This window comes from Diceros bicornis, chromosome 1 (genome assembly GCF_020826845.1).
Source record: "Diceros bicornis minor isolate mBicDic1 chromosome 1, mDicBic1.mat.cur, whole genome shotgun sequence".
Classification (NCBI taxonomy): Eukaryota; Metazoa; Chordata; class Mammalia; order Perissodactyla; family Rhinocerotidae; genus Diceros; species Diceros bicornis.
The window spans coordinates 40,785,345-40,800,700 of NC_080740.1; the positions used below are offsets into that span (position 1 = coordinate 40,785,345).

Consider the following 15,356-nt stretch of genomic DNA (forward strand, 5'->3'; position numbering starts at 1 on the left):
ACTCAAAGGAAAATTCTTTCATGTGATGATTTTGACACACTTAAAAAATTCTTTTTTTATTGAAGAGAAATATCTGAACGAATGTAACTCGGAAGCCTTTATAGTTGGCTAAACCTCTCGTAATATTTTAAGTTACTGTTTGATGGAATTTTGAGAAACATTGTAAATTTTCTAATTTTGTTGACTATTTATAATATGTTTTTATTCACATATTTAAAAATTATTTAAAAATTGAAATATTTCTGAAAATAATTCAGTCTGAGATCATCTAAAATACTAGTTTCTGTCTTCTAAGACAAAAATTTTCAAAATATTCTCAGGGAAGTATTCTCAGGGAAGTATTTGGAGTTTAACCCCCTGTTGTTTCCCTTTGGACTTTGAACAAAAGCAAAGGACCTCATAAAGGGTCATGTCATAAGCAGCTTATTTAAATGGTACAGGAAAAGTGTGTGTGTGTAAAAGAGAAGGAGAGGGAAAAATATCTGGCAAAATGTTAAAAATTGGTGAATCTGGATAAAGGGTATATGAAAGTTCTCTGTATTACTCTTGCAACTTTTCTAAAGTTTGGGGGGAAAAAGACGCAAAATGTTTCAGTAAGCCACAAATTACATGATCACTTTTTGATTAATGCATCTAATCTGATTATAAAATTGTTAGTGATGGCAATAACATTTGTTATTTATAACTATTCCAGACTTGGCAGTGTCATAACAAAACAGCCAATGATTTTGTCTTCGTTAGTTCTTCCTCTCTGATAGCTACAGCTGGTCTTTCAACTGACAATAGGTAAGAGATTATAACTGAAATTGAAGTGTATGAACTTTATTTTTTAATTGCTTTATGTCCTTATGCCTCAAGAATGTTTTCATAATTATGCCTTGAAATGTTTTTGTTATAAAGACTTGTTTCTTAGAGCATTTTTAGTATTCTAATTGTAAAGGTAAGGAAATTCTGGTGCTATTAAAAACAAAATTTCTTCTGTATTTTTAATATTCTAATGTTAAGACTTTAGGAGAAAAGGATTTGATTGTTGGTGGAATTAATTTTTCTCCATATTATTCCCTATGTGTTAAGAATGCTTGAGGCAAAAAAAAAGAACTATTATTTATTGGCCATGCTATTTAGTTAATCCTCACCATGGCTTTATTAGGTAGATATTAGCACTGTTTCACAATAAGAAAACAAGAAACTCAGAAAGACTTATTAGTTGTACAATAGCTGGTAAGTGGCGGCCCATCCCTGTTCCCAAGAAAAGCTTAAATATGCAAGATAATGTCTCTTCCTGCCTCCATCTTCACCCCTCCACTTTCACATAGCCATCATACAACTGAATTCTGAGATCAAGGCCTACTGCAGTTGCTGAGCTTTTATAAATTTATCTGTGAGGCTAACTTGGCACTAGAAATGGGACTGTAGCAATATGGAGTCTTCAGCCATCTTTCATAGAAATTTGTACATATATTGATGCCTCCTTTGCAAGTCATAGAAAGGAGTAAAAGCTGCTCCCATTCATAGGAGAAGTAAGTTTTCTTTGTGCTCAAGGAAATTCAGTGTATCCTACTATTTGTGTATGTCAGTCCAACTGTTAGATTAGAGAATCAATGAATACAAAAAGTAGTTTCCATATTCAGGCTTCATATAGTATTATTTGTAAATACATGTCAATCTAAAGTTATTCATTTCGTAAGCTAGTAGTTTTTTGAACTTTGTGTAAAAATTAATCATACATAAATATATTGGTTACTTATATCTGGTGCTTTTGTAAATTTAAGAGCCTTCTGTGAGAGCAAGGCTCAAATGTTATGTAACTATATGAGACATACTTACTTTTTATTCTGTTGTTAACTTTTTGTGTCACTCAAGAAGTAATCTTTTTTTTCAGAAACATATGTTTATGGGATACTCTTGTAGCACCTGCCAATAGTTTAGTCCATGGTAAGTTTTGAAAGCATTTTATAAATTTTGGACGTCAAGAAATTTATAAACTAAAAATGATTTTTAAATGGATTTATTTTTAATGACATATTTATTAGCCTGTGAGGTTTATTTTGCCCATAGTGGCAGAGTTTGAAAGCAGAAAAAAAAATGCCATATACCTAATTAACTCTTCACTATACCTTGATGAGGGACAGTAGAATAGATAATATAAAAATCATTTGTCTTTACTTGGTATCTGATACCACATGTCATCATTGTGAACATCAGTTATTGCATAGTATTTTGTCCCCCTCATCACTTTTATTCAAGATTTTACTGGAAGTCCTAACTAATGTAATAAGACAAGAAAAGGAAATAAAAGGTATACAGATTGGAAGGGAAGAAATAAAACTGTCTTTATTCACAGATGACATGATTGTCTGTGTAGAAAATCCCAGAGAATCTACAAAAAAAAAAAAAAAGCCTCCTGGAATTAATGTGTGAGTATAGTGAAGTCACAGGATACCAGGTCAATATATTAAAGTCAGTTGCATATTAAAGTCAGTTGCTTTCCTGTATGCCAGCAATGAACAATTGGAATTTGAAATTTAAAAAACATTACTATTATAATAGCACCCAAATTAATGAAGCACTGAGGCATAAATCTAACAAAGTATGTATAGCATCTGGTGGGGAAAACTACAGAAAAGATAAAAGAAATCAAAGATGGAGAGATACTCCACATCCGCAGATTGAAAGACTCGATATTGTTAAGATGAAAGTTCCTCCCAACTTTATAGATTCAATGCAATCCTAATCAAAATCCCAGCAAGCTATTTTGTAGACATCAACAAACTGGTGCTAAAGTTTATAGAGAGAGGTAACAGAATACTGAATACTGAAGAAAACCAAATGTGGAGGACTGACACTACCTGATTTCAGGACTTACTATAAAGCTACAGTAATCAAGACATTGTGGTATTGGCTTAAGAAGAAACATAGATCATGGAATAGAATAACTCCCAGTAATAATCCCACACATATATAGTAGACTAATCGTTAATAAAGGCCCAAAGACAATTCAATGGAGACAGATAGTCTTTTCAACAAATAGTACTATAACAGTTGGATGTTGATATGTAGAAGGATACAAACCTCACCCCTTTCACAAAAAGTAACTCAGAGTGAATTATAGACCTACATGTAAAATACAAACCTTCTAGAAGGGAGTATTGGAGAATATCTAGGTGACCTTGGTTTTGGTGATGAATTTTTAGATACAACACCAAAAGCACAATCCATGAAAAAAATGATATATTCAAGACTTTTAAAAATTACCCCTTTCTCAATATCTGGATGGCAAATAAGCATATGAAAAGGTGCTCAACATCAGTAGTCATCAGGGAAATGCAAACTAACTTCACCATAAGATACTACTCTATACACTGAAGTGGCCAAAATTAAAGATTTTAGAATACCAAGCGCTGGTGAGAATGTGGAGAAACTGGAACCCTCATGATTTTCTGATGGAAGTATAAAATGGTACAACTCTTTTGGAAAACTGTTTGGCAGTTTCTATTACAGTTAAATATGCATCTAGCATGACCCAGCAGTATATATTCTTATGTATATACCCAAGAGAAATGAAAACACATGTGCACAGAAAGACTTGTATAGGAATGTCCTTAGCAGCTTTATTTTGTAATAGCCCAAAACTGGAAACAACACAAATGTCCCACAGGAAACTGTGGCATATTTAGATAATAGAATATTATTCAGCAATAAAAAAGCATGACCTACTGATACATAGGACAACATGGATTAACCTCTAAAACATTATGTTGAAGGAAAAGAAGGCAGGCACAAAAGAGTATATACTGTAAAATTCTATTCATGTGAAGTTCAAGAACAGGCAAAACTAATCAGATAGAGATCAGAATAGTGATTGCCTTTGTGGGAGAGGAGGATTGACTACAAAGAGGCATGAGGGGGCCCGGCCCCATGGCTTAGTGGTTAAGCGCTCCGCTACTGGCGGCCCGGGTTCAGATCCCGGGCATGCACTGACGCACCGCTTCTCCGGCCATGCTGAGGCCATGTCCCACATACAGGAACTAGAAGGATGTGCAACTGTGACATACAACTGTCTACTGGGGCTTTGGAGAAAAAAAAAAAGGAGGAGGATTGGCAGTGGATGTTAGCTCAGAGCCGGTCTTCCTCAGCAAAAAGAGGAGGATTAGCATGGATGTTAGCTCAGGGCTGATCTTCCTCACAAAAAAAAAAAAAAAACCAAAGAGGCATGAGGGAACTTTCTGGGATGATGAAAACATTCTATGTCTTGATCTGAGTGATGGTTACGAAGATGTGTACATTTCTCAGCGGTCATCAAGGGTGTACACTTAAAATTTCTGCATTTTACTCTAAGTTATATTTCAAGTGGTGGTAAAATTCAAAAAACCTATCTTTATAATTAGTTTTATTTATATCCTTCTAATAATAATAACTAAATTTTATTGAGTACTTAGTATATACCAGATACTGTACATGCTTTGAATATATTTAATAATTTAATCCTCACACAAACCTATTAGGTGGATAGTATTATCTCCTCTTTTGCAAATGATAAAGCTTAGACTTAGGTTAAATAATTCACCTAAGGTATACATTGAAACTCAGGCCAAAACTGGGATTTCACCCGTGGCAGTCTAACTCCTGAATCTTTGTTCTTCATCATTATGCCATTATTGTCTTTGAGCTATATACAGAGTTTTTTCCCTTAAGATCTGTTAGGCTAGACTTTTTTTTTTCCAAAGAAAAAATATAAATTGTATTTTCGTATTTCTGATATTTATATTGCTGTGTCTTCAAGTTCACTATTTTTTTTTTGCAATGTTTAATTTGCTCTTAATCCTATCTAGTATATTTTTCATTTGAACATTATAGTTTTTAATCTGTAGAGTTTTGATTTGGGTCTTGTTTTGTATCTTTCCTGTCTCTACTTAGCATGCTTGGTCTTTCATCCAGCTTCTTGAACATACGGAATACGGCTATAATGACTTTTAATTTCCTTATCTACTAATTCTATCATTTATGTCATTTCTGGGTTAGTTTCAATTGATGGATTTTCTTCTCCTTATAGGTTGTATTTTTCTGCTTCTTTACATGCCTGGTAATTTTTTATGAGATGCCAGGCATTGTGAATTTTACCTGATTAGGTACTGATTATTTTTGTATTCTATAAACATTTTCGAACTTTGTTCTGGGACTAAGTTACTTGGAAACAGATTTTGGCTGAGTTATTTGGAAACAGTTTGATTTGGGGGGCCTTTGTTAAATAGAACCCAAGCAGCATTTGGTATAGGGCTAATTTTGCCCTACTACTGAAGCAAAACCTTGCGGAGTACTGTCCTTAATACCTTGTAAATTATGAGGTTTTCCACTCTGGCTGGTGGGAACAGAAACCCAGATCAACTTGGGTTCCCCTTCCTCATGCCCTGGCCAGAAGACACTCTACAGGCAGGAAGCTGGGGCATTGTATGGCTCACCCAATTTGTTTCTCGTCTCTCAGAGATCATTCTTCTTCATTACTTGATGTTCAATGTCTCAAACCATTGTTTGCTATATATCGTTTGGTTTAATTGTTTCAGGCAGGAGGGTAAATCAAATCTATCATTCCAACTCGGCCAAAAGCAAGAAATCTGTTTCTTATACTATTAAATGGTTTTTACTTTTAACTTTCAGCTTTTACTTGTCATGATAGTGGAGCCACTGTTTTAGCATATGCTCCAAAACATCAGCTACTAATATCAGGTGGCAGAAAAGGCTTTACAAGTGTATTTGACCTTCGGCAACGACAACAAAGGCAGCTCTTCCAGAGCCATGATTCTCCTGTTAAAGCCATTGCTATTGATCCAACTGAAGAGTACTTTGTTACAGGATCTGCTGAAGGCAACATAAAGGTAAATACAGTAATGCCACAGTATCTACAAAATGAAAAGAAATCTTCCAAAACCTTAGGTCTTTAATCGTATTCATGACACCAGTCTATTTACATAATAGAAATATTAACTCCTTTGTAGTCAACAATGTTAATTGCTATTTAATGTCTTTTAATGAATGAAATAATATTTAACTTGAAAATTGTCTATTTTACAATTGTTTTTCAAATATGCTTAATGCATGCAAAAGAACTGGCTTTAAACATATTTCAGACATTAGTATTAGTCTTGACTGCATGTTCAGAGATACTGAATTCAATTTCAGGTGCTGTGAAATATACTATTTTCCTTTATCCCAAGTTTCTCCTTGTTTTTTCATATATAGCATTAGCATCCAACCACTCAGGCCTGATTCAGGAATTCTGAGTGTACCTGGATAAGCCCTGCCTATAACAGTCCTTCTCAAAGTCCACTGTGTTTAAAACTTAGAGGTTGTTTAATTAAATGTTAAGCAGCTTTATTTATTTATTTATTTATTCATTCATTTAGCTCAGATTGGCCCTGAGCTAACATCTGTTGTCAGTCTTCCTCTTTTTGCTTGAGGAAGATTGTCGCTGAGCTAACATCTGTGCCAATCTTCCTCTATTTTTTGTATGTGGGATGCCACCACAGCATGGCTTCATGAGTGGTGTGTAGCTCTTTGCCCAGGATCCGAACCTGCGAACCCTGGGCCGCCAGAGCAGAGCGTGTGAACTTAACTGCTATGCCACCCGGCTGGCCCCTTAAGCAGCTTTTTTTAAACATTAAGCAGCTTATTAAAAATGTACCCCACCCCAGAAATACTGTTGCTAGATCCTACCCCAGAAATACTCAGTTGGTAAGTCCAAGGCTCAGGAATGTGCATTTTTATAACACATACGTAGTGATTTTGAGAGAGTCCTCTGGCCACACTTGTAAAGATCTCCAGGAATAAGTCAGTTTAGACTAGCCCTAAATTATTCTAATGGTCAGCACCCCCCTGGAGGAGTCTAGTTTCTTATTGTTAGTGCTGTCAAGTCAATGCCAACTCCTAGTGAGCAGCAGAGTAGAACACTGCCCAGTCTTTTGATGCTATCCTCTCACCTTCTGGTGCTATATCAGTGCTCCACTGCTGTTCATAGGGTTTTCATAGCCACTTTTTTCAGAAGTGAGTGGCCAGGTTTTTCTTCCTAGTTTCTCTAGTCTGAAAGCTCCACTGAAACCTGTCCACCATGGGTGACCCTGCTGCTGGTATTTGAAATACCGGTGGCGTAGCTTTCAGCATCACAGCAAGACGCAGCTGCCACAGTGTGACAACTGACAGGTGGATGTGGTTCTCTGACCGAGAAAGGAACCTAGGCCTCTGTGGTGAGAGCACTGAATCTTAACCACTAGACCACCAGGGCTGACTAGTTTCTTCGAATCCATTAAGTGCTAGTGAGACTATTTAATGCAAATAAGTTAGACTACTTTGTGAGAACCAACATATCGTTTTCATAATTCTCATCCAGAAAAAATTAACTAGAAGTGTAGAATTTTGAAAAGGCTTTTCTTAAAATTAAATATATACACCAACTTCCATACAAAATTATTTTCCTTCAATTTGAGGCTAGTTTCTTATTTGAACTGCCCTCAGTTTAGAATAAGTCGTACTATGTCTTAGATTGGTTCTTTAGATTAGTTTTGTTCTCTGATTCTGAGGTTTATTATTTAATCAAGTAAAAAAAGATTTGAAACTATACCATGTAGTATTCAGAAGTCACAATTTAACACTCATGTCTAGAGTAGTATGAATTAATAAAATTCTTAGGGAAAAAGAAAGATTAAAAAAAATATGATCTCAAAAAATCAGGCAGTAATTTGGTTTCCTTAAACTTAAAATAGATGTTCTGAAAGCATTTAGATCCTTCACTTAAGTGAAGATGCTTATAAATTACTTGTGGAACAGACATTTATTTTGGTAAGGGCTGAAAATAGAAAATCTTAGTAAATTACCTATACTGAAGCTGTAATAATTAACTTTATCTTGCAGTTAGAACATAGTTTTGCCCAGTCTGAGGGCCTCTAGGTGTCTGGTACTTTCCTCTTTCCAGTGGTTCTGATCCCCTACTGGATATTCTGTATTATAGAGAACGGATTACCCCACTGTACAAGTACACAGCAAAAGCTTTCTGAGAGAGAGGAAATTTTGATTGTAGTCCCTATAATATTATAAGTTTCTGTGGCATTGTATACTTAACCTCCTTGTACCTGAGTTTTCTCATTTCCAGTGCAGGGTTTAAAATACCTTCCTCTCTCACTGGACAGATTTTCAAGAATGTAATAATATCAAAGCGATTTGGAAAATTGCAACACACTGTACAGAATCAAGATGTTATGACCTTAGGCCTACACACGTTTTTCTACATCTTTGTTTCAGAAATTCCTTATTTGTACAGGAAGACAGGCCTAAACCTTTCATTAGGATTTTTAAGGTAATCATCAACTCCAATTTTTATTTTGTTCTTAATATCTTTCAGATTTGGAGTCTCTCTACCTTTAATCTTCTCCACACTTTTATCAATGAACATGCTCGGCAATCCATTTTCAGAAATATCGGAACCGGAGTGATGCAAATTGAGACAGGGCCAGCAAATCACATTTTTTCATGTGGAGCTGATGGAACAATGAAAATGAGAATACTGCCGGATCAGTTTAGTCCATTAAATGAAGTGTTGAAAAATGATGTGAAATTTATGCTATAACATTTTAACAATAAGATATATAATTTATTACCTATTCCATGGAGGTGGCCAACACATATAATATACAATGATCACTCTCTATGCCACAAATAAGCTAATGCTTTTTTGTTTTCATATTTATTTCATGGAGCTTTGCCCTTGATGCACTGATGCCTTAAAAATTAACAAGGTCATTCAGAATTAGACTGTATTACCTAAAGTAGAATGTATAAGTAATGCTGTAATAATACATATTTATAGTATGTTATATTGCATATGTCATAGTGTTAAAGTAGTTTTGTTTTCTTATTGTTGATAAATTCTTCTGCAGATATCTCTGTATGAATTTCTTTCACCCTTTATGTAAAGGCAGTTGCACGTTAGTCGTCAGTTCACCACACCTCACTTTTTCAAACTTATACATCTCAAACTCTTTTTCTCTTAATTAGTTATAGATTGATATTTCGATAAGAATCAAAAAAATAATGAACATCTCCATTAAAACTGTCATTGGGACTTCAGTGATAAATGAGCCAAATGGCTCATTATGTAAAGTTTTCATCAGTTTCCCCTCTGGAGCCCAAGTGTGTGTATGTATATGTGTGTGGTTGTGTGTATATTTGTAATATATCTTACACATCTTATTTGAACTTAATTTCTGTATATATAAGAGAAAATGATGTATTTTCATGTGTTTTTGTGCCATAACGACTACTGCCACCAGAATAACTACTTTTTTTGCAACTGTTTATTTCCATGTTTTCTTTTTTTTTAATTTTTGAATTCCCATCCTAATTTTCAAATACATTTCAGGAAGACTTGCAAGATTATTATTTTAAAGATTACATTGAGTCGAATAAGTCTTAGCAGGCAATAATGATTCTGTGTTGGCATATATGACACACTTAAAAGTTAAGTTTATAAATTTGTGAAAGGATTTTTGAGCACCAAACATTTTACTTAAATTTTATTTTATTTTATTTCTTATTTTTTAGGTGCTTTTAGTCTCAAAGTTCTGAAAACCTTATAGCAGTGCTTTTAGAAACAAATGTGAAAACAGTCAAATTAAATAGATAGCATTTACAAATGTAAAATACCTGCCAGATCTACCATTAATAGAAAATAAACTAAACCCTATATTTTATTATTTTTTGCCAAAATATATTATTTTATTACAAAATATGACCAAAATATTAAAAATGCACAATGCTTTTAACTTAAACGTGCTAACCCTATTTCTGTCTGTTTTGTGCTATACCTTTTCTGATTCAGAATTATAGAAAACTTGATAAATACTTGATTTTAACCAAGGAGACTGGAGGCAGATGGGACTAAGTGTTTAAGGGACAATTACATACTATTTAGCTTAAATATATTTTGTTAATAGGAACTGTAGGAACATTTTTATGTAACAAAGTATGGACAGCTATTATCTTGGAAATTAAAGAGTCAAATAAAGCAAAGAAATGAAGGGCTGGTAAAATGAATTTTGTAATATCCTCAGGATACTTTTATCTTAAAAGTATATTGTTAAAGATTTTGTAAATTGTATTCATAATTTTAAATGTGTTGAGCAAGTTACAGTGAGAACACTGCAACTGTCATTATTTAGAGAGTGTATGTGCACATAACCTGTACCTATAAGTTGTGCAATAACAATATGTGACCATTTTGCCATGGAAAAATCTGTGACAGCATTGCAAACAATACTATTGTTTAATGAAGTTAAGCTTAAATTATTTTTCATTAATTTCTTCACAAATCAAGATTCAAAAGGCTTTAAACACTTTCAATGAGATAGAAAATTTATTATGCTTATTAGAAAAAGGGCATTGTGGATGAACAATTAAGCATTTTAATTGAGGGTTTATATGAATTATAAATTATGTAAGCCCATATGTATTTACATCTAGAGTCATAATATTTTAAATAAACAATCATGCAGTGATTTTTTTTTTTAGCATGCTGTTGTTTTAAGTAATATCTATGCCACTTTAGTTGACTTAAAGTATATGTGATATTTTAAAATGGAGAATTTCTGTATTTGTATTTGGTTGATGTAGGAGGGATTAGATAATTTTCCCAAATATCCTGTTTTTCCTTTCTACAGTCTTTTTAACTTAATAGGTAAGCATTATTTGAAAAAAGTGAGAATAAAAATAGTCAGAATGTATATGTAAGTATAAAATGATGTACATACATGTAAAATTTCATCCACATTAATGGAGTGGATACATCAAAATACATTTTTTAAATTGTGCATTTTCTGAGAATGTGGCTTTGTAATGACAGAACATTGCAAGTCTCATTTTCTGAAATTTAGCATTTTTCTTATGTAGAATCATGGAACAGTAAACTTCATCCTCCTTTCTTGCTCTGTCTTGCCCAAATTCATTTCTTCTCTTTCTTGATTACTTTTTTAAAAAACATTGCAGAAATTCCTCACACTGGTCTCAACTGTTGGAACATATTACAAAGATACCCACTTAAGGAAAATTTTTATACAACCTTGGAGTGGTGATGATCTTTTTAATAGGGTTGGAAACCTAGACAGACATATTTTACTAAACAAAAAATTTAAATGTCATATGGCAGGAGACCAGAGTCAAAGTTAAAAGAATAGGTAGACTAGAAGAAATATTCATTAGTAATAGGAAAAGTATTAATGTCCCTATATACAAAGATAACTTTAATATGAGAAATTACTGGAGAAATCAGCAAACAATTCACAGAACAGGACATTTAAGAAGTCAGCAAGCAATAAAGTATGTTCATCCTCACTAATGGTTAAGGGAATGTTTAAAAAAAAAACAAAAAAACCAGCAACAGTGTGATACCACTTTTCATCTATCAGATTAGTATAAATTAAAAACAGTGATATCATCAGTTTTGGTGAAGATGCAAGGAAATGGGTCCACCAAATCATTGCTGGCAGAACTGAACTGCTACAAAGTTACACATATTAAGATCAAATACACATACTTTGAGCAATCTTACTTTTGAGAAATTATCCTATAAAGATAAAAACACGTCTAAAAATATATGTACACAGATGTTTATTGAAACATCTATTGGAGCAAAAAAACTGGAAATCTAAGTGTTAATTAGCAGGTAAATTGTTGAATAAATGGTGGTACATCCATACAATAGAGTATTCTCTCAGCACCAAAAGAATGTTAGATTTGTATCTGCTGATCTGAAAAGAGGTTGGTGAAAAAAACTGCAAAGTAAAAGGTGTAATATCCCATATTGTTTCAGGTTTTTTTAGTCCTCTGTATATGTAGAGACAGAAATATGTACGGAAAAATACACACCGAACAAAACTTGAGCATGGGAGAAGGGAAGAAGAAGGTAATATTTTTCCAAACTCCTTTAAATCCCAGTCAGTAATGTGATACACACACGTTGTGTATGTGTGAAAAAAAGCTGTATTTTTAAACCAAATAGGACTTAATGACTCTGAGAGCTGCTCTGTTGAGTGAAGTGGTCTTGTGTCAGGAATACTCCTCTTTGAATTGTTTGGGTGCTTGACATTATTTAAGTAGAAATGTTAAAATGTTACCCTTTGGAGTACTTGGAAAAAGTTGATTATAGATTACTTAAATGTACCTATCAGTCTTTTAGAAATGTGTGTAGCATTTACACAAATTTTTCAAAGCTAGTTTCAAAGCAAAGTTTTTGAGTTTTTTGTGACTTTTTTTTCCCTTCTGCTTGCTTGGTTGTCTTTTGTATGTATGTGGCCGATAACTCAGGGAGCTAATGCAGAGTTCGAGTATCACATTGTTTCCCAAGGCTTCTTGGAACAAGAAAAATTTCTTATATTCTCCCACTGCAAATACAGATGGGTGATAGAAACAATTGGTGTGACAACCCACGTCTTTCTACAGTGGAAATGCTTTACTCATGTACAGTTGATTGTGTACTCAATGTATAGGTATGACCTATGTAACAGAGCTTAAGCAATTCAGTATATCAGCCTGGGATTTGTGATAAATAAGTTTTTAAATCTGTATTCCTCACACATGCAAAACACTCCCCCAAACTCCAGTATTTTCATCCTGCTGTTGAGCCCCAGAATCTAATCATCTAAATCAGGTCCAGGTATGTATGTGGCTCCTTGAATGAGGTTCCTTAAGTATAATACTTCTCAGTCTAAAGACCTATGAACTAGTGAGACAAGTTATGTGCTTCCCATGCATCAAACAGACTGTGATAAGACAGCTATCTCCCATTCTAAAAGGGGGGAAATAAGAGTCACCTAGTAGTCCCTGGTCCATGGAGATTCTGAAATTTTGCTGGGCACATGTCACCAGTTCCTTGAGTATTACTGTTCCCTGGAAGTAATTCACAGCTCTTGGTTCCAGCTCTTGGCTCCATCCTCTGGGTTGTTTTTTTCTACCTTTAAGTCCTCCTTCCTTTTCCATAAAAGTGGTCCATGTTTTTCACTGAGAGGTGTTCTTGGCCTGTTGGCCAGAGAAGTTTGAGAGTTCAAAGCCTTCTTTACATTTTGTACTATTCCTGTCCCTTATAGTTTAATCTAGTAAAATTGCTTTTAAAAACTTTGTGGGTTTCTTATATATTAAAGTATAATCCATTCATTAGACAAAAGCCACACCCGTGTTTTTTCCTGAGACAGGCTCTTTTCCATCTTGGGCCAGCTGTGAGGTTGCTGTGGTACATACCACCTTAAGATTCTTAGAAATTCTAGTATCACAAAAAAGGTCTACTTGGCACACCCTTAAATCTTTCTGAGATTTTAACAAAAGGACTTAGAACCACAATCTTGGCTATGTCTTTACTCTGAGACTATCGGTAATCCACCACAAAAATGAATAAATTTTTTAAAAATCCATGAGGCCATTGTTACGTAAAGGGAGAGAAACAGACTCATGTGCATACACACACACACACACAGAACTCATACCTGGAAGTAACTAGCACACCAACTTTTTACTCTTAAGATTGGTAATTAGAAGGAAAGAAGTGAGGCTATTGAAGGAAAACAGCATGGGAGTCAGAACTCACTGGGTGAGGGTGCTATCCTTGGAGTATTCCAGGACTAAGGTGGGAGCCTTTCTTGTTTAACATCAAGTAAAGCATTGCCAACTTGGACCGGTATTTCATAGATGAAAGTACACAAGAGAACTCTATCAATGGAACCAGGAATTTAGGCCATGTTTAGAGAAAAAGCCTTTCAGAGTAGAATTGTGCAGCCAAAGACAAAACAAAACTAGCCTTTGTAGTAATTAGGATACAACACTCTCAAGTGAGATTTTTTTTTTTTTTTTTTGGTATGTTGCATAGAAGTTTTGTGGGTTTTTTTGTGAGGAAGATGGGCCCTGAGCTAACATCCGTTGCCAATCTTCCTCTTTTTGCCAAGGAAGATTAGCCCTGAGCTAACATCTGTGCCCATCTTCTTCTATTTTGTATATGGGATGCCGCCACAGCATGGCTTGATGAGTGGTGCATAAGTCTGCACCCAGGATCTGAACCTGCAAACTCCGGGCCACCAAAATGGAGCACATGAACTTAACCACTATGTCCCTGGGCTGTCCCCCTCAAGTGAGATTTGAGATGGTCAAAAAGGAGAAAATAGTTCAGGTGAGAAATAACCCACGTAGACAAAGAATCCAGTGGTGCAATCACAGAAAAGTAAGAGTTCTAGCTAGGGGCAGCACTATAATTTCTATAAAAGAATGGCTTAAAGGGTGAACATCTGGAACCACAGAGAACTTGGTTTCACGGGGAGGGTGGCTGATCCAATTGGCTAATGTGGAGGAAGTCACCGTTTGATGCAGGCAATAGTTCTAAGCAAGCTTTCTTAGGAAGAGGTGTGTTTTTGTGACTGTGTGTCATGGGAGGTAAGTAATTCTGCATAAAGAGTAAAAAATACTCTTATGATGATGGTATAATCACTAGTGATGTGTAATAGCTATGAGTGGGAGTTGAGGTCTATGGAAGTAATAGGAAAAGATCATGGATCCCAAAATCTTGGTTTTTTTTTTTTTTTCTATCTCTGAGCTGCTAGTTTGCATGATATTGAATCTGTACCTTGACTTTTAATAGGAAAAAACATCTATACTCTTTACCTTGCTCATATGGTTAATTTAAGGACAAGATTACATGTTATGATAATGCTCCAAAAAGAAATAGGACTGGAAAGAGTGTTGAAGCAGTGGACAACCAGATAATGATTTTGGAGGATGGTGAAGTTATAGCCATGTTTTGAATCAGACATGTTCATTGATCACTCCCATGAAAATGTAGTTAAAGCACAAAGTTGAAGCACATTTTCTACTCTGTTGGATGCAACCTCCTTTGTGAAATCTTCCCCTTTCCCCCAGGGAATGTGAGTCACTTCCACTTTCCTCCCAGAGTATTTGTGCATATATTTTTATTGCACATATCACAGTGCCATGTATTTATTTCCTTACACTCAAAAAGAGGAGGCTGGCACTGAGTAAGCAGAGTCTTGAAGAAAGAGAGAAGAGTACAAGAGAAAACTGGGTCAGAAGATTTTAAAACTTTACAATTTTAAAGTTAATTCCTATACCTTCAGCTGGGCAGAAGCAAAAATAGAAGGTATGCACAGAGGTATTTTTGGCATGCAGCTGGAGTTACAGCTATCTCTACTTCATGTGATTTATTGGGTTTTGTTTTTTCAGTTTTTTGGTCTCAGAGGATCCATTAATCCAGACATAGCTGCAGTTATTTTAAAATATATTTAGCCATTGAATAATGGACTAGTTATTAGGAGCTTCCT

General features: G+C 34.6%; 1 protein-coding gene across 6 annotated transcripts in view; it reads left to right on the forward strand.

Annotated features, from left to right (window-relative positions):
* The window catches only part of DMXL1 (Dmx like 1), a 131,846-nt gene extending 121,305 nt beyond the window's left edge, over positions 1-10,541 (forward strand). For 5 of the 6 annotated variants that reach the window (XM_058539116.1, XM_058539078.1, XM_058539068.1 and 2 more), the window contains 4 exons: positions 695-786; positions 1,883-1,935; positions 5,656-5,873; positions 8,390-10,541. In XM_058539116.1, the coding sequence (XP_058395099.1) occupies positions 695-786; positions 1,883-1,935; positions 5,656-5,873; positions 8,390-8,614 (588 nt within the window). In that variant the 3' untranslated portion in view covers positions 8,615-10,541. Of the gene's footprint in view, positions 1-694; positions 787-1,882; positions 1,936-5,655; positions 5,874-8,389 lie in introns of those variants that run through there. The other variant, XM_058539107.1, reaches the window with a different exon arrangement.
* Positions 10,542-15,356: the final 4,815 nt, after the last annotated feature.